Source organism: Alosa pseudoharengus, unplaced genomic scaffold (genome assembly GCF_046254945.1).
Source record: "Alosa pseudoharengus isolate Yale_2024_CS ecotype anadromous, Long Island Sound unplaced genomic scaffold, YU_APseudo_1.1 YU_APseudo_1.1_scf_2, whole genome shotgun sequence".
Lineage (NCBI taxonomy): Eukaryota > Metazoa > Chordata > Actinopteri > Clupeiformes > Clupeidae > Alosa > Alosa pseudoharengus.
The window spans coordinates 27,459,214-27,479,847 of NW_027468663.1; the positions used below are offsets into that span (position 1 = coordinate 27,459,214).

At 41.9% G+C, this 20,634-nt stretch overlaps 1 protein-coding gene across 2 annotated transcripts; it reads right to left on the minus strand.

Moving 5' to 3' along the window:
• Positions 1-1,781: 1,781 nt before the first annotated feature.
• Positions 1,782-19,895, minus strand: sh3d19 (SH3 domain containing 19). Of its 2 annotated transcripts, none has more exons than XM_076294366.1 (19): positions 19,554-19,895; positions 15,196-15,235; positions 13,577-13,617; positions 13,358-13,403; positions 12,579-12,699; positions 11,477-11,663; positions 10,246-11,391; positions 9,937-10,041; positions 9,631-9,728; positions 8,306-8,349; positions 7,975-8,212; positions 6,798-6,866; positions 6,567-6,710; positions 5,180-5,246; positions 4,923-5,053; positions 4,733-4,794; positions 3,981-4,207; positions 3,432-3,472; positions 1,782-2,732 (listed from the first exon to the last, which is right to left on the minus strand). In XM_076294366.1, the coding sequence occupies exons 1-19, from the start codon at positions 19,627-19,629 to the stop codon at positions 2,562-2,564; spliced, it is 3,054 nt and encodes a 1,017-aa protein (XP_076150481.1). In that variant the 5' UTR covers positions 19,630-19,895; the 3' UTR covers positions 1,782-2,561. The 2 variants fall into 2 exon arrangements, with proteins under 2 accessions (XP_076150481.1, XP_076150480.1); XM_076294365.1 differs by having other exon boundaries at positions 4,908-5,053.
• Between the last annotated feature and the right edge of the window lie 739 nt (positions 19,896-20,634).

A 20,634-nucleotide genomic window follows, 5' to 3' on the forward strand; every position in this document is an offset into this window, starting at 1 on the left:
AGACTCCACTTCACAATGTCAGTTGTCTGCCCCCAAAGAGGTAGCCTACTAGAGTAATTGGTAGTCACAGTATAGTTGGAACATAGGGAAACCTTTGATTCAATTCAAATCACTTCATGATGTGTCTCCTAATAGAACAATTTAAAAGGGCACGTGGAGTAACAGCAGCCATTCACATATGACAATAAGACAGAATAAATTACACACATAAAATACTAGATGCAATACTGTTAAGAAATCCTTATATTGTACTATACTATGTTCTAAAATGCATTGGAGAGTTGATTTTTAAAATAAAAGACCCATTAAAGTTCTCTAGAGCAGCGGAGTGGCCTGTTGCAGGATCAGGGATGTTGGGAGTTGAGGAGTTGGACAGCCCTGGGGACAAGGGCCCTCTTTACTGTGTCCTGCAATCTGGGCAGCAAAGCTTGCGTCATGACTCCTGAAGGGTGCCGCTCAAACATGGGGAGCGAGCGGGATATGATGTAAAATCCTGCCAGTTTTTTTCAGAGTCTGTTATTCACATAGGGTGGAGAAAGCTCCTACAAGGCAGCCAAAGATTTTTTTAATAGATTTGAACAAAGTTCAAAGAAGATTGTTCCTGTTTTGCAGGCTGATAGAGTGAAACCAGGTGAAGAAGAATGTCATGACACTTTCAATAAAAGAGTAACAATGTTGGGTTACACTTTACTTGACAGTATCGACATGAGTGACATGACACTGTCATGAACGTGTCATAAACAAGTCATAAACGTTTGACATAACGCACATAGTGACATTCAGTTTTTGTCATAAATTAGGATTAGGGTTAGAGTTAGGGTAGGATTAAGATTAGGGTTAGGGTTAATGTGCCATGATCTTATGTCGATACTGTCATATAAAGTGTTGTGAGAATGTTCTTACTAACCTCAAACGGCCTTAACTTTCTGAGCAGATTTAGTTGCTGCTGACATTTTCTGAGGATCTCCTCTGTGTCTGAGGAAAACCTCAGCAGGTTGTCAAATATAGTGTCCAAGTATTCCTTGGCAATCTCCACAGGCTTCCCCTGGGTGGTGATGGTAACTGCCTCAGTTTTACTTCTAAACTCAGCAACCCTCACTGCTGATTTTCGTTCTGTGCACCTGCTTAGTTAGGGGCTGAAAGACTGCATTCTGATTGGCTGACAGAATCCTGCAATCTGGCTGAAAATAAAATCCTGCATTTGTTCTGACTAGTATAATAACATTTGATTTACATAATAAAGTTGTATATTTATTGAAATACAATTTATACTAGTTCAAATGTCATTGCAGACATCTCTAACTACCAATATAACTCGTAGTGGGACAAATGTCATTCATCTAAATGCATTACAGATAGGAGTGTGGTTTGGTTAAATGTTGAAAGGGCTTGCCCTGCCGTGTCTGTTCCTGTCCTATAACCAACTTCTTACAGCTTGCAGAAAACAAGCTTGATAGAGCAGCATACAATCAAATAGTGTGCTTCCATAATGGCTATCCAGCTCATGCAAAAGCCAAGACGTGTCCACACCTTTGACCATTTAAAATGAATCCTGAGGAAAACAGGTTCTGACAGGCAACACCAAAGTGGTCTGCTATTCATTTACTGTTGTCATGGAGAGAAAAATCCCTGGGAATTCACAAGGAAAATCACAACTAACCACTCCATAATGTTCAATCTGTTGCCACAAGGTGGAGCAAGTCTAAACTTATATTTCGGTGTTGTCTGAAAGTGAAAATGCTTGGTCTATTTACAGTATGTTGACACATTCACGCCCCTGGTAACCAAAAAATAGGTTTATTCAGGTTTATTCAACACTTACTACAGAAACTAATCATGACAGATTCATGTGCTGTAATATGACATCAGTATCCCATTATAATGACTTTACATGCATATAAATACATTATTTGTAAACAAAATACAGAAAAGAACATACGTTAAAACATTATAGACAGATTCATCCGCCGCTTGAAGTGAGAAATACTGTATGTGGAGGGAGATACAGCACAGCAGAAAGCAAAATAAGCCTTTCATACCCACACCAACTGACTTCTTTCATTGCCATCAGGTCGGGCCAAGTTGTTTCTCAAGGAGGACTCCTAGTTTGAATTATTTATTATTGTTCCAGTAAATAAAGTAGACTAGGACTGCCATCCGTGCTGAAGCCTTTATCCCTTTCTATTCACCCAGGTAATGGGTCCATAGCGGAGTTTATTCCTTCCTTATAGACCAGGGGCATCAAGTTGAGGAAAAAGTGGCTAAAGTGACTGGGAAATGTGCTAACAGCACGGGTTGGCCAAGACCATGCTGAAGCTGATGTCACTGACACAGGCACAAGGTGTTGGCTCTCCACCTGCCCCAGAGTGAGAGGGGATGGGGGAGAGGGAGGAGTCAAACAAAAATTGTTCTGGTCACTGGTATGAGTTGGCTTGTTGTTTGTATAGACCATGATGACCGACACTTCAATGCATGATGGGGCACGTAAGAGAGCACTTAGTGCAGCACATCATCTGACCAGCTGTTTTCTGTCCATATGTGTGTTTACCTAAGCTACTGACTCAGCTGAATTGGACAAACGATTTAGGGAAGACGCCCTCTCTGCCGTGGACACGTCCACTGCACCATTCCTCATCCATATGTGCCGTTACCAGGATACGATCTCCCTGCTGGAAGGGAAGATCATCATCTGTCTCAGCGGTGAAGTCATATAAAGCCTCCGCCCACTCAGCCTGTGGAGACACACAGACACACCAGGGCATGAACAGACAGACAGGCACATCATGACATAGGCATGAACAGACAGACAGGCACATCAAGACGTAGACACAAAAGGACACCGGGAGAGAGTTTATCCAAGTGCAAACTAATCTTCTTACCAGTTCTCAGGGTCATCAGTACTCATGATATACAGGGTTCCCACTCTAACTCAAATGTAAAATTCCATGACTTTTCCCCTGACTTTCCCTGACAAAAAACCCGAATTTCCACGACTAGATAATATTAATTGTACAGTATACCGACCAATGATTTTAGAGCAGACGTGCAGTATTCAAGAATCTTTTGCTTCTTTAGAGCGGTAAATTAAATGAAATAAATGGGCATTGAATAAATCAATTGGGCTACTCAAGCAAGCAGTAAAGCTAATAACCAGACATAATCCAATTCGGCATGGAAATATTTGAATTAATGTATTATATTTGGCAAGTACATTTTAAACTGCTACAACAAAATTTCCTGATATTCCATGACTGCCCCAAAAATGATCAAATTCCCTGACTTTCCATGTCTGGAATAGACTTTCCAAAATGCCATGATTTCCAGAAATTCCATAACCCGTGGGAACCCTGGATATGCCCATGAACATTTTCAGAGTTTCAGTTTCAGTCTTTTTTAGAAAATGTCAACATAACAATGAGAGAGGGGGTTACCTGATTTGGGTTTGAGGACATGCTAGGAGAGGACACCATACCTGTAAGATGAACCAGCAAAATCAGAGTGAGCTGCTTTAGAGTACTTTCTCAAATGTCCATACTGATGTACATTATGTCTGGATAAGAGTGTACTGGCTTTAGGGAAGCAGCTAATTAAAAAGCCTATTAAAATTCCTATTCACATGTATAAAAATCATTATCCATATGCTCAGCTGGACTAGAGTTGACTGGACTAATTGTACTTATCCACTCATTTGACTGAGCTGCAGCGGGGCCGAGCCCTGGTGCATTAGAAATCAGTGCTGCTGCATGGGGCAGCTGGAGGCACACACCAACAGACTCATACATTCCTCTCATTCCACACAAAGGGAGAGGTTCCAGTGCTACTTGACTCATTTACCAATGATCACGGCTAGTTCAACACTGCACAAAAATATGAATGTGTGTGTGTGTTTGAATCCAACACAGTTCCAAATCCAACACTGCACAAAAATATGAGTGTGAGTGTGTGTGTGTGTGTGTGTGTGTGAGTGAGAACAGCTTTACCAGGCAGGGCTATCTTGGTCTGGCCAGCATCTGATGCCGTTTGAGCTGGTAGGTCTTCTATGATCTCCACGTAGTTCAGAGGGAAGATGCCCACACAGGTGCCCAGTTTACCCCGTGCCCAATCCTGCCCAATGTACTCATGCAGCTGGATCACATCTCCTTCACAAAACATTAGCTCGTCACTGTGCTCTGCTTCAAAGGCAAATCGTGCCACGCCTCGGGGTCCACTACAAATACAACCACAACAATTACATACATACTGCGCATATTACTGCGCATATTCCCTTAATACAATATGGACCAGATGTAGCCTGAGAATACTCATATGAACCTTTGGCAAATTAGGGATTTGCTCTGCAGGCCTGTCTGGCCAGAGGCCATTGAAGCCCATTTCCAATGTCCCTAAAACATGGCCACGCAAATACAATCGCTAATCCGGCATTGACGTGTATTTTTTTGGAATTGAGTAAACAACTGCATTTAAATCTTTTGTTTAAAAAATTGCTGCACTTCTGAAACAATTTGGTACAAGTTTAATGCACAATTTAAGTTTAATTTCACTGCTAGTTTCACCCCTGCTGGGAGTCGTAAGTCAATTAACCTTGTCCAGACCCACTCTCAATTCCAATTGAGAAGGTCTGCGTGCTTACTAGGCTAGACCAAATGCAGAGTTATTTTGATTGTGGAGCCCCTGTGGTAAGACACCAAAATTAATGACAGATCACATTTTACCATTCAAGAAAAAGACTCACCTGCTAGGTGCTTCTGGCAAGGTCTTGGCATGGGTTGACGGTACAGCAGACTGAGAGATGGGCTGAGAGAGAGAGAGAGAGAGAGAGAGAGAGAGAGAGACCTTGACAACTATATCACTGAGGATTGGATTCATCAGTAAAAAAACTGAATACACATTTATTAGATAATATTTACTTTTGATGATCTCACCATCAGTTTAACATAGCTGATAGGGAAGAAGCCTGTGACTCCTCTGAGAGTTCCCAGATACCATTCATCGTCCAGCTGCTCTACTTGACCCACCACATCACCTGCCCTCAGGTGCAGCTCTCCTGGGCCCTCTACCAAACACAGAGGAAACCAGAAAGCTTTAGGTAACATGAAAAAGCCACTGAATCAAAGCCACTGAATGAAAGTCAACAAAGCATGAACAGCTGATGAGTAGAACTGGTGTCATTCAGGTTCACCTGGGATAAAGTCATGGAGAGCCTGGACCTGCATTCCACCATTTCCTGAGGGTTCTGGCTGGGTATTCTGAAACGAACCAGAAACAGATGCAGATCTTAAAGAGATATTCCACCATTTGGGGAAATACACTCGTTTTCCACCTCCCCTTGAGTTAACAATTGAGTTTTACCTTTTCCCAGTTCATCCAGCCATTCTCTGAGTCTGACAGTAGCACTTTTACCTCCAAATCATCTCTCCTATAAGCTAACGGTCTAATCTGATTCAATGAGCTGGAGCTAAAAGTGTTACTGTCAGACTCAGAAAATGGCTGGATGAACTGGGGAAAGGTAAAACTCAATTGGTTAACTCAAGGGGAGGTGGAAAACGAGTATTTCCCCAAATGGTGGAATATCCCTTTAACCACTTTTTGCAAGATCACAGAGTTGCTGAGAGAAATCTGCCGCTGCCATTTAGATCTTAGAGATGTACTTTATTGTCTTACTTAATATGCAAATTGACATGGTGCAACATAAATAAATAAATATCGAAAAAGAATGCACACCCTCCGAGGTGCTGGCAAGGGAAAATAAACGAAGAAAAATTAGTCGCCGCACACTCTCTCTTAATTCTTTTATTTAATTCCAACGTTTCGGCCTGTCAGCCGAACACCAGTGTGCGACGACTAGGGTTGCAAAGGGGCGGAACATTTCCGGTAAATTTCCGGAAACTTACCATGGGAAGTTAAACTGGGGAATTTTGGAAATATTCCAAATTGAAAAACTTTCATGGAATTAAAGGAAATTATGGAAATTAATTATGGAAATTAACATGAAATTTTGGGTAATTCATACAAACTGTTTCATATACAAACATTAACATTTTGTTTCGTAATAAGCAATATGATTTGTATGCTAGCGGGAATCCCATTCTCTGCCTATGGTTTACTAGTGTGCTAAACTAGCAACACTGAACTGCCCAAGATACACTACACCACTCAACAACAAAATCCGATTGGTTGGAACATTTTTTTCCCCATGCATATGAACGCACCATAGATGTCTAGCAGCCTATGCCAATTGCTGTGTGCATGTGATTGACATATGTGCAGGGTAGAAATTTGACTGAAATTGCATTAAATCAGGTTGTTTTAACTAATATTATGCTGCAAGATGGGGTTTTGTCCACTACATTTAAGTTCCCTGTTATAGACTAACTTCCCATATTAAAAATTCCCTGTTTATTCCCATTAATTCCCGTTTATTCCTGTTAATTCCCCATATATTCCCGTTAATTCCCACGGAATTTTGCAACCCTAGCGGCGACCAAGTTTTTCTTCGCAACATAAATGTAAAACACAGACATGACAGGATGCAGAAGGGAGTGGGAGAGATCATTGGGAATTCCCACCTGTGGAGCTTCTTCCAGGGAGTGAGCAGAGAGCGGAGTGATGATCTTCATGTAGGATTTCTCCACTCGCCCACTAACAGCTCCAGCCTGACACTCAAAGGTTTTGCTGTCTATCTGATCCAGCAACACCAGGACTTCATTTTTCTACAACACACAGGAAATATGCATTTGGTTGAACATATCCATACAAGATAACACAGGGAGTGTTGTTCATCACAACATGTACAGTACCTGAAAGGAGAGCTCTCCTGGTTTAGTTCCGTTGCAGTCAAACTCGGCAATGGCATGAGGGATCTCAAGCTGAATAAGAGAAAGACAAAAATAGAATGAATCAAAACCATAAGCAACTATGTTCCAAAAGATGGTGATGGCACAAAAATCATTATAGATGTTTTAATAGTAAGTAAGTACAGTACAATGTACTAGTAAGTACATTGAATAAGATTATATGGCTATAGGATTGTATGCATATCTTCACAGGGCACTACACAATGAAAGATATATTTACCAGTGCGAACAGCTGGACATTTGTCCAAAAAAATGTTTTTTTTGTGGAAAGTATACTTGATTTACTTAAAGGAACCATATGTAAGATTGTGGCCAAAACTGGTACTGCAATCACTTTCAAAATACTGAAGAGCGGTGTATCCCCTCCCCCTCCCCCCTGACTCGAGGTTGCCAACGCGGATGGTGAAACACTACTGACTTTGTGATTATTAGATAGGTGGAGGGTGGCGCATCAGGCCAAAACACAACATGACCTGACAAAACACAACATCAACAACACTTGAGGGCTGCAACTTCACTTTTTAAATGGCAATATCCTGGCTGGACTACTGTTGTCAGTGATATAAGTATTTGGAATGAACATGATTTCTTAATGTCTAGTGACATATCAGGGCCATTTTATGATTAATTGAAATATTTTTCTTACATACGGTTCCTTTAAGCCTCCCCCTCATCGGTAGCCTGGAAGCCTGAATTTAACCCAGTCCACAAAATTTGAGGTCGGGAAATTCGGTCTGGACTTGCCCATATTAATGCCCTTATGACTATGCACATATGAACACTGTGCACACCAATCAAATCGTCTGGGCGGGCTTTATACAATGATGGACAGATGAGCAACAGTCATTCGTCACCTGAGCGTGCTTCGGTTGATTTTGTTTACAATAAAAAGGCTGTCGCTAGAGAAGCTAGACACTTAGATTTCACAATCACGTCTGTTGATTTCCCTACAGGATTCACATATTTTGTTGCTCTGATTGGTTAGGTCTATCCAACTGTGTGCAGAAGCATTTTGTTCCTGTTTGGTTTGAAACACACCCCATAATCACGTCCCAAAGCTGCAGTACCAGACTCACATTCTCAAGTTTGTCAGGGTACTTTATGAACACAAAATACTTACTGTATAATTATTATAGAGTGGGTGTCCTGGCTTAGGTCTTGGGGGTAGAACAGGTCCTCTTTTAGGTGTTTTGGATGACCTACGCTCTTGATATTGACCTTGGTTGGCAGACGCCCCTTTGGCCACTGAGGAGACTGAGGCAGGAGGCTGAAAAGCCTCTTTTCTGGGAGGAGGGGGTCTGTCTGGGCTAGCTTTAGCTGGAGGGGGACGAGGTGGCAGTACCTTGACACTAGCTGGCCTAAGAGGTACATATGAGGAAGATGTCAAATTCATAAAAAAATGTCACAAGGAACTAACACACATTTTACTAATTGAAATACTAAAGACACACCTTGGAGGGAGTAAGGGCTCAGGAGATGACCCACTGCCAAAATCCTGCAATAAAAAGCAAGACAACTAATTGCACATAACTATACACAGGTTATGAAAGAACTACACATTTTTTCTTTTTCCTGCACATAAAGGCTTAACAATTATTTTTAGTACATAAATATTTGAAAACTCTTTCATATGCAGTAACAGCCCATGCAGGCCATGAAAGAGAATTACATAATACAGCCTGAGTGTTCAGGAATGTGCATTCACAACCATCAAGCCACTGGGCCTTACATGGCCGCCCGAGGTCACACAGCGACTCCATACTCAGCAGATATGCAACCATGACAACCAATCCTGTGACAGTTCCCCACAGTCAGCCATCAGCTGGCCAGAGTCATTGTTTACATGGAGACACAAAGCTGCCTTTGTGAGATTCCGGCAGTGGGCAGGTGAAAGACAGGCCTGTTAGTCTGTTAGCAGGATTTCTTATGGCAACAGTCTTTAGCTCAACATGAGGTCAGCATGACAACAACATTCCTGGAGGGACAGCACTTACAGTGAAACATTCACTCAAGTTCAGACTAGCTACCTGCAGACATGGCTAATTTACTGTGGTGATTCATAGGCAGTGAAACACAGTGCAAGACATTCAACACTTCTTGCTCTGAACTAAACAATAACGTAGACAACATTTCAGTAAATTACTACATTTAATACACTTCTACAACACTACACTACTTTTTATGCGCAGTCTTTTAGCTGCTGCATAGACAAATAGAGTTTGAGTTTCCGGGTGACAGATAAAGTTTGAGGAAGAGATTGGATTTCAGAGGGGGAATTCCAACTTGGCCTTTCCGTTCTTTACCTCATGGAGGGTGCGGTTGAGTGGCTTCATTAACAAAAGGAAAAAGGATAGTGTCTAAATGACCTTTGACAAAGAAGAAAAACAGTTTCTTCATGCAGTATATGTTTGGCTCACTTCTGTTGCCTGGGAATTGGGTTTAAGTGTACTGTAGGCTTTTTGGTGATCATCAAAACTACACTGTTGGAGTTTATTGGAGCACCTATTCAGAGTGAATCAGCAGAGACAGAATACCATGTCCACAGAAAAACAGTGATTCAACTTAATTCTAACTATACTCATATTGTGCTCATAATCTAAAAATGTCCAAGAACTGTGCAAACATTTTTTACACATATGGAAAGGCTTGTGTGCAATTTGACCTGTGGATAGCTGAGTATTGAGAATGTGAGTATGTGAGTTACCTGTGATCTGTATTGAGTATTGAAAAAGTGAGTTACCTGTGATCTGTATTGAGTATTGAAACAGTGAGTTACCTGTGATCTGAAGCTATTTTTTTGGCTGGGTGGTGGAGGTCCTCCTATAGGCATCTGAACAGGAAGGGGTGGGGGGGCATCCTGGGAATCGTCCGCCACTGACGAACATAAAATAATATTAAATACAGCCCATGTTTGTCTATTACCACAACATATAGTGGCAATTAATTACCACATCACATTACCACCAATTAATAAACACAGATAGACATCCACAGGAAAAAGGCAATGCATGTTCCCAGACCAAAAAAAGAAATACAGAACTACAGTATTTTAACAGTACTCACACACACACAAGGAACTCACACTTGCCAGATGTACTTGGAACCCGAATCATGGTGGGCTTGCGCATGACCCCTCCACGGTTAAAGGAGCCCTCTACTCCTCTGACTGGTTTGGGGGGAGTTGGAGCTGTAGGAATAATGGAGTTACCAATGACTGTGTCCATACACTAGCTAGATAGTAAGAGCAGAAACAGTATGAGAGAGACACATTTCAGCTTTTAGCACATTTGAGTGGAAGACTTAATGTTGAGTGGGACACACATAATGTTCAGTGTGCTAGTGTTCAGTCAGCACTAGTTTTGCCAGCACTATTGCTTAAAAGCTGACTAACCTGGTGCAGGAGAATCCGCAATTTCATTCTCCTGTTTGCTCTGACCCGAGTAAACCCTTGAGGACCAAAGGTTGGGCCATTCTGTGGCACCACTGGGTGCTGACGAGAGGCTGGTGGAGTTATGGTTGTTGTGGTTCAGCAGCTCTCGGGAGGGCTTTCTCAGAACAGGTGGGGGAGCTTTAGTCATGGGTGTCTCCTTAGGCGGAAAGCTGTTAGGTTTATTCTGCAGAGGAGGGCGTGGTGGGGGCAGGAGGGCAGCCTTTGGTGTGACCACCGTGGGGTCGTCCCTCTGGTCAATAGAGGGCTTCTTAGGAGGCACAGGGCGTGGGACTGGGGCAGGAACCAATTTGGAGGCAAGATTGGCCACCTCATTTCCACTTTCATTGTGGTTCTCATCTATCTGTCTCTTAACTGAGGGTCGTGGAACTAATGCTGGTTTAGGTGCCAGCATAGGGGGCTTGGATTGTTGGTTGCGGGGCTTTGGAACAGGCACAGGAGTACCGACATGGTCATTTGTGCCGACCTGGCCCTCAAAGGCCTGGATTTTAGTGCGAATACTCATGTCGGAAGAGTCGTCTCCACTCTCGTCACTTAGTTCACGGTTGGAGCCTCCAGAGTCACTGAGGTCAGCGACGGCGTCCGAATTGAAGACCTCCAACAGCTCTTTGAGATAGGGGTTAGGAGGAGAGTCTCTGCTACTGTCGGAGATCACCTGAAGGGCATCTCCATTGTCCTTTATGCGGACTAGAGTTTGAACCTTGACCTCTGTGCGGACAGGTTTGCTGGGTCTTGTGCGAGGGCGTGGAACGGGCCGAGGTGCCTGTATCCGGGACGAGTCAGAGGGTGATGAGGGGTCAGGATTGGACACGTCAGGGACAATGTTGTCAGAAATGCTACGAAGCTCAGAGGGCTCCAATTCCAAACCAGATGCCGTGCATGCTGCTGGAGAGCGATTTGGGTAGTCAGTGGTGTTTAGGTAAATAGCATTGATTAGCAGAGCATTAGCACTAGCAATATCCTCTGTGTGTGTGCTCTTTGTTTCTCTCTGATTGAGAGCAGGTTCAGCTATTAGGAGTGGGCTCTCCCTTGGCGCTGGATTTGGCTTCACAGAAAACGATGGTCGTGGAGGTTTGGGAGGCCTTTTCACTGAAACAACAATATAAGACAATTGTTCACCTCAGAACTGAAATGTCTGCCACTGCATTAAAAAAATAACTCTCTAGGGCCTTACATTTAGGTGCTTCACAACTGCTGGACTGTGAAGGGGTTGTGCACTCTGGGTCAGGTGAATTCGCAGTGTCGACAGTGTCTGTCTGTGTGGCAATTGTTGTGGTGTGGGATCGACGAGGGGGTGGTGTTGGTGTGACGTCCTGCTCCTGGGTTTTCTCCTTGATGACCTGATCATAGGATGGTGGGGGCTAAGGCATGAGAGAGGGGGAGTTCACTCACACGCAAGCACATATGCAAGCCAAGTTAACACACTCTGATCTATATGTCAATCAACCAGCTCATCTCTTTTTGTCATGTATAAACACAAAATAAGTATAGCTACAACCTTTTCTACTCCGTCAAAAAGGAAGTAAGCATAGGGAGAGTTTCACAAACACTCTAAAGGTCTAGGCTACTCTGCCCAGGAACCAGCCATGGGGACGGTGACTCATGAATTGGCCAGCTTAGCAATGACCTCATATGCTATGCTGAGAAAAAGGCCACAGAAACAGTGCTGAATCAACAAGACTAGGCTTGCATTCAAACTCAAATTGTGGAATAAAGTGAAAAGGCTCTAATCTGTATGACACGCTATGCACTATGCAATGCAAACAAACTAATTTTAATTTAATCAATGGGCAAAAACATCTTGCTAATTCAATGCCACGCTACACGCAAACTCCAGCGATTCAGACGAGTAAGACTTACATTTCTTTACAGTCACACCATTTCCAAGAAACTTCTAAACAACAAAGTCTAATTTAAAGTAAACCAAGTCCTACATTGTTTTTCTACATTAAAAAGACAAGCACTCGTGCCCCTATCTCTAAAGTGACTGCAAATTCCTCCTGTATCTTAGGTGCTCTGCCTATTGTCATTGCTGAACTCTGCTGAACAGTTTGAAATATTTCCCAAGGTCAGTTTACTGCGAGTTAGTAGGCCATACTGTGGCATGGCAGCACATAAAAAAGGCACTTCAGCAACACTGCACCACACATAAGCTGGGTTCACACACACTGCTATTAAGGAGGAGAAACAAACACAGGCCGACGATACGGAATGTTACAAGCAAACACACACCCTTTCCAGCAGTGTTCAAGTTTATGTAATAAGTACACTCCAACCTTGGCAGCCACTGGGATACTGGCCCCCCAGACAGGCTGTGGGGAGGGCAGGGCAGAGGCCCCTGGGAACCAGGAAGTAGAGGCCAGAGGCTCCGCTGACACAATGGTTATCTCTGGCCGCCTGCAACCAAGCACAGAGCCTTACAAGTCTAATCAAGATTATGACAGCCTGCACTTTAATCAGTTTACAGGACACAGCTTATTCTTACACGTGAAGGAGAGAATTCCTATCTTTATCAGTTTTCAATTATCAGTTATTTCAAGTGGTCTATCTTTTTTATTGAGCAGATCAACTACTTCTGGAATGGACCCCATGCATCAATTGCATCTGAAATGAAAGCAGCATAACGGTAGCAAACTATGAATAACAAGACACAGTGTTAGCACCACCATATTGGGACAACTTTATTGGCACCACGTTGGGTCCATTCTAGTTTTATTTAGTGTAAGGACACCACCACCTTTGTGGACAAATGGATGTGATGTGTTGCTTGACAAGCCCAGAATGGTATTCTATTTATTAGCTACTTTACTCAATCGGTATAGCACATAATACCAACACTCACAACCATCTATTGTCGGTGGTTTGTGTCCAACAAATCTATTTCTTGGTTTGTGTCCACATACTATAAAGGTTGATTCAACAGATGCATTTGTGTGGCAAATCATCAGACAAAGGAGATAATATCATAGCAAATGCTGTAGCTGTAATCAGAGGTTATATGGGGGATAGTGCTTCTTGTTGCCTTATGTGGATGTTTAGCTGCTGTACAACAAACCTTCTGTCTCTCGTGTGGTCACTCTGGGAAGGTGTTCTCCCCGAAGCTTCAACAACAAAAGAAATGATTTTAATTGACTTGGGAAAAGACTGAAGGTGTTGCCTAAAACACACACTATGTGCATACAGCATAGGTATGGCATGAAGTCAAACATTCTCATTATACTTGCAGCCAAACAGTCTGGACAGACAATTCATGTTTTTAAAGTACTGTACTTACTCCTTTTGAAGGCAGCTCGTATGGAAGCCAGTGGTCTTGAGCTGGAGGAGCACAATGTTAGAAGATGCTTTAACTGATAAAAAAAAAAGCAGGGGCTACTGCCCATCTTCTGAATTTGTGGTGTGGTGTTGTCTTCTGCTCCAGGGACAGCCCAGTTGAGGAAGCTACACTATGCTGAGCAGATGGCACTAATTACCCAAAGACTGTGAAAGTCACAAATGGAATTTTCTCTGCACAAACAAATCCATCCAAAACAGACAAAATGCATAGCAGTACTGCTACCTTGGCCAAACATGATATAAATCACTGCAGAGAAATGTGATTCCCCGGGCTGTCATTTACTACTTCTGCCTGATCAATACAGCTGAGTAGCTGTTCCATATCCGCTGCAGACAGAACCAATCTAGAGGCTGCACTCACCTACCTGAGGCAAGCACTGACATTAGCGTTGAGCCTTTGCCAATTGCAGTTGCCCATACAGCAAATTCCAGCTTTCAGGTCCCATCTTACAGGAAAAGTTGCAGTTGAAAGATGCAGTTTCAATTCATGTGATCAAGCATCCCACTTTCATTAGGAAACTCATGTAGCTCTATGGGAGGGCCCCTTGGCAGAGCCTGTAATATGGGAATGCTAATGTAGCATCCATGCCAGTCAAACTAGACACACCAGCTTTGCTCTCATCACAGACTCCTGCTCTGCTGTCCTCTAATCTTTGGAAGTCAATGTGATAACTAGAATTACTAGCTGACAGGCTGATACATTATCATTATAGACCCCAGGAAGAATAGCTGCTGCTATGCAAGAGAGAAAGATAATAACTATGAGGGTCTGCCACTGATCAAGAGAGAGAGAGTCCACAGCTCTATGTATGACGGCAAGCTGGAGGACAAATGTATCAATTTCTTTGTGAGAGGCTAATTACCCTCAGAAGGCTCCTTAAGGGAGCCACACATAAGTATTGTCCTGAGAGGGTTTCAATGCTTTGGATGGATTGGTTGCATGGATATAAACATGCTGCTTCTCTTGTCACAAACACAACAAATATTCATTATAATTATATGATTACATAATCATCTCATATTGTGCAATCTAAACATTCCTGGGGAATCAAAATCCCAACGTATATTCCAATATAAATTCACTCTTTTAAGTAATCCTCTTGTAATCTAGGTTTTATTCATGGACATTGCTTGAGAAATATAATATAGGATGAGGGTGTGGCTTTGGGCAGCCAAAATGCCATAACAACACCACAATGAGAGTAAGACCTCTTGACTGGGAATAAGTTTAAAGCAAAAATAAATTTGCCCATCTATGTCAGCAACAAATATGTATACAATGGATTGCAATGGGCTAAGAATAATACTATTAAGAACATATTCTCATAATGGGGAGTAATTTCCAGACTTTCAAGATCTTCATTTACCCAAATACAAATTGATATATTTATCTTCTAGCATTTCCCATAGATATTGTCATAGGCTGTGTTGCCAGAAAGCTGTAATTTACTATGGCCTTTGCAACAGTATCAGTAAAATAACATAATCTATCATCAATCGATGATAGAAGTTGGTTTTACAACAGCAAAAGCAGCATTGCTAGCCCTCTACCATTCCTACCTTGGCTGAATTTGGTCCGGCTTATTCCTTTCTGATCGATCTGTGGAGAAAAAGGAAGACTGAAGTCAGTGACTCAGCACAAGGTATTTTGGCAACAAACACCTCTAGTGACATTCTATTTATTGTGTTGGAGCAGAAAAAGAACAGAACCTGCTGGGGCAGTTCCATTCTGCTTTCAGACACCAAAGTATTCTCACATCAGACTTCACAGTATATCTGCCATAGACATCATGTACTGTGTAGGTATCCCCATACATGTTCTGACATGCGAGGATATGAAGCAGCAGACTTATTGCCAGTGCCTCCAAAAAGGTACTACATACACCATTCAAGAAAAATATGTTGACCACTTGTCAATGTCATGAGTCACTGGTATGGAGCTTGAAGAACTAAAGGTCTGTTATGATGTGCAGTAAAACATGCAGAGAAACCAGTTCTATTAAGACGGAAGAGAATGATGCCTTCTACAATAACACAGTAGGACCAATTACCTAAACTAAATCAGATGCTCAAAACAAACTGGCTTCTCTCTTTGCCACCTGATTCCAATTTGACTTTTAATTCTATTTTGACACAACAGTTAACAGTAGAGAATGTGAGGTGATGAATATTGGCATTGTTGTTGTCAGACCACTTCTTTCAAATATTCTTCCAAAAAATAGTCTAGTGCTGCTCTATCATTAATCAAAACAACATGTGATCATAAAAGTTGGTCATAGAAAGCATGTGCTGCTCACAGCGTGTCCATGAATGAAGGCCCACTACAACACACTCAGGATTGCAGCTGCAGGGTCCACCTGTTACAGCCCTCCACCACACCTGCTGTATCAATTACCTCAGCAGTCTCTGGGCCCAACTCCACTCCACTCAGACACAACAGAGACTTTTCTATCTACACTATTCAGCTCACCAAGTTTCAATATACTGCCATTTCCAGGTTTTGACAGAAAACATAAAAATGAATGATCTCCATGTATGTAGTTGATTCACAACAATCATCCAACATCTGACTTAAGCTCATTAACTGAATTGTGTAGGCAATTGATACCAAATCAGAGATCTGTGGGTATTCATGACCAATTAGTAAAACACCTGACTCCAGCTATCTAATCAGCTGAGCTTGTTTATAGATTAGCTACATCATGGTTCTTACTTCAAAAGACATATACACAAACTACTTTACAGATAAATAAAGATACTCCTACCTGACTAAAATGTGGCTGGCAAATAGCAAGACTTCCCGCACCCTTTATGTCCTTTGTTGGAGATTTGTGTTGTGTTCGTATTTCTCTGCATGCGAGAGAAGTGTGTGAACCAGCAGGGGGACAAAGGTAAGCAACTGGCAACAGTGACGCTACCTATAAGGGAGGGGCTTCCGAGCTGCCAGTGTGCGACAAGAGCAATTTGATTTACATCAACAAGAATGTAGCTTATCAGGATGAGTGTAGGCTACATTGCACTGACAGTTTCATTTTGCCATAGGTTGATGCCATAAGTGGACAATATAATATGTGGCTATACCCTTTTGCCATAGGTATCTCACATGATATGTGGCTATATACTACTTTAAACGATTTTATACATTCCACCTCATGTCTTACAGAAATACTCCAGAGTCCCTGCATTCCATTTCAAGTATGACTCTCCTCTCTATTCTCTTGCCACACCCCGGAAACCTGCACACCATGATCATTAACAAGGTACCAGGAAGAGAAAAAGAAAAGCTCATTTGCTTATCTTTACCAGGTATGTTCTAGTTTCAGTTCATACATGAATGAAATTCACACAGAATTTCTGTGTGAGCTAAAGATTACACAAACTATTGTACAAGAGGTTAGCAATAAAGAAAACACAGGCTTAATGATTGTTTAAATCTGGAAACAATACTGACAGAATACTGTCGTCCTCATGGAGACTACAGCCACCAACTGTTGGCTATTCACACTTCATTTTGCCTTATAATTTTGATTTGATATGTGCCAAGATTATGTCTTCTCAGTATAGCACTGGGAAACCATTACATAGCATATCTGGCCATTAATATATTTTGCTGTCTTCACCAAAACAATGATTGGTCCAAATAAAACTATTTTGAGGAAAGCCACTGATAAGGTGTGTGATAGAGAGCATGAAATGAAGCTGGCCCTACAGTACTGCAAAAGGTAATGTAATGTTGTGTGATCAATTGATTATTATTATTCATGCCATCAAAAAGTAGGTCAAAAGTAGGTCAACAATGGTTGTACTCACTCTATTTGTTGTTTGTTTTACTTACATCAATTGAAAGGACTTGGAAGGTCTAGAGTGGCAGTTTGCAAAACACCAATGGGTATTGCACCCAAATGTATCAGTACCTTGGTTTCCATTCAACTCATTTGAAAGGGAAAATTCAGTATTTTTAAACCTGGGCCCTTGGCATAGCCTACAAAATATCATCAGGGACCAAGATGAAAATCAGTGCATCAAACCAGCATGCCACTTGTGTTCTACAGTTTCTTTACTGAAGTAGTGTGCATCTCCATTGTTAGCCGACACTTGTAATAACATGTTGAACCTAATCAGTATACTTTGACGTGGCTCAATTTCCCCACTCCCCCTCACACACACACACTTTTGCTATATTCACTTAATGCCCGCTCATCAACATATCTGATATAAATATGTTAAACTGCGATAAATCCCTTTTGTGATCTATAAACTGCTTTTTTGTGTAAAGTTGTGTTTTTGTGTTTGTGTAAAGTTTCCAAGGTAAAGGTGGTGGCTCAACTTGCCCCCCTGACCCCTGAATATCAAACTGCTCACATGACTTCACCTTTTCGATCCAACATTAAAATTCACTTCTTTTCATACCTTCTTTGAATACCTGCATATTTCCAATCAACTTTCTGTTTTTTTCCACATGTTCCATGTGTGTGAGTGAAGGCACACTTGATGCCATGAGGTCATTATGACACATATCTAATTATAGAGTGTTTGTTATCTCTGTGTGGGTCTACTATGTCATTAACTTCTGAAAACAACACTATTTGCTGACTGAACAACATCGGAACAGGATTTGAAATGCTGACATAGGTATGCACCAGCTGCACACGATAACTGCATGGTGCATACAACTTTCACTAGCTCTTTCAGTCCCAGCCTGAGTCCCACCTGCTGGCAGACACACCAACCAGGCTTGGCTTTTAAAGCAGCTGTGGACAGGCCATAGCTGAACAAACAACCTGGGCGAGTCAGACCCCATGGCCTGGGCGGGGGGGAATGTTCAACAACTGTGCCGGAAAAACAGGTGTGAATATAAGGGCACAAACAGTGTGTGGTGAGAACATTTGAACTACTAGCCTATAATATGCTACTTTCAGGAGTAGTATCCAAGGGTATAATAACAAACAAAGCTTCATTCTTATTTAATATGGTAGTTACACCGTTTTCATATAAATTCATACCCTGCATGTGTAACAGTAGATTAGTTATAATGTGTATAAAGCTTCCAACTTATTCTATTTTGACGAACACATGACAGGATCAGAGGTATGGCCATATTCAAATGTTTCATAGGTTTGTCATGGAATATAAAACTGCTCATTGATGTGCTTGGAATACATGTAGGGAGTACTGTAAAAGGTACTCAAAGTCCTGTAAAACCCAGTCAAGTGGCTTTGAGACAAAATGAAACCCACACTTTGAAAAAGTTGCAACAGTGTCTGGACATTCCTGTTTGGTTTCCATGAACCCCATCTGAGTATCCTATATGGCATCAACTTGATTTCCTGTTTGTAGTCCTGCATGGGTCTTTTCACAGCAGCAGGACCACATGGCAAAGGTTTTTGACTAAAAGTTAGTAGGCTTTGAAAAATGTAGTCATGACAGCCAAGCAGACAAAGCCAAAAGGCTCTCTCCTTTCTGCCCTGCTTCAAGAAGGACTACAGGAATTTAACCTTTCTCGGTTGTTATTGAGTAAGAATTGTACAAAGTAGCCTATTAGAGAGGCCAATCACTTCCATCAAATTATAAGTGTGGTCAATAGAATGAATAGAATTTATAAAAATGCTGCAACAGGATAGCCTATACTTGCTTCTTAATAACATTGTGATTTCAGACAGGATTCAGTAGGCCTTGCTTTAATGGAAAAGTAGCCTATGATACCAAATGAGAATCATTTGTGTCTCAAAACATTGTTGGCTATTAGCCTAACGTGGGAGAGGGTGTCTCGGGTAGGTCTCACAAAAACCGAGGTCTATAATAGGCTAATAGGTAGATAATGACTTTAGTGATTTATAGTTAATCTTAAGACAATTCTCCAAATCCTCCCACAAGGTGTTTGTATATCCAGCAACAACAATAGCAATATTTTTTTTTACCTGTTGCTTGATTTCGATTGCATAGAACACTGGCATCTTTCAATTCTTCTTCCTCCTCACATCTAGCTTCGGCCATCAGGTAGATTGCGCTCCTTTCCTCGTACGCTAAACACCTTTAGGTGCTGCTGATGGTAGGCTACGGAGTGAAAGACTTCAAAGCTCTCTCCCCTGTCTGTTTCATAAGCTTAACCGGATCGAGATTCTCTTCACCAGGGTATGTCCGCGTTAAAGTCCTCTTGGTTAAAAATGACTTAGGCTAACATAAAGCAGCCTTCGATGAAGCTCAGCTGTTTGTTCCAACCTCTAAAAAGTTGACCAGCGACGGGTCGGTAGGGTACAGGCTACGAGTAGAGTGTGTGTGTGTGTGTGTGTGTGTGTGTGTGTGTGTGTGTGGAGGGGGGGGGGGGGGGGGGGGCAGCCCTCCGAGACCGGAAATTTTCGTCTTGCGCTCATCGTTTGTAGAAAAGACAACGGTTTTTCAGAATGAAGCGTCTCAACTTTGGAAATAAATTAAACTAGACCCTGACCTGCCAAGTCCTCACACACGTTTGTTGTTGTGGTGGTGGTGTGTGTGTGTGCGTGCGTGCGTGTAGGGCCTATCTGTCAGATGTCTGCAGACATGGATAAATTATCTTATAGCCTATAGGTTTAATAAATAAGGAAAACGTGTGAAATGAATCAGAATCATTTTATTGCCAAGTCCACACGAAAAAGAAAAGACAAGGAATTTGACTTGGTGGGTGCAAGACACATAAGAAATTATATGTCTAATTTATTGTTTATTTCACAAAGCCTGGTTCTGGGTAGGCCAATGGGGTGTGACTCCCCTTGTCAAAGGCTTGCCATCTCAATGCTAAATTGTAAACCAATAGACTAATTGATCAGTGATGGGTACTTCTTTCTCTGTCCAAAAATGTAGGCTAACCATGGTCCAAACATTTAACCAATTAAAATGCATGGGTTGCTTGACCCCCACCCTCAATTTCAAAGATGGACACAGAAGACCAAAGGGCACTGTAGAATCTTTCTACACACATTGCTGCATATCCATTTATTACTGACACATGGTCAAATTAATGGA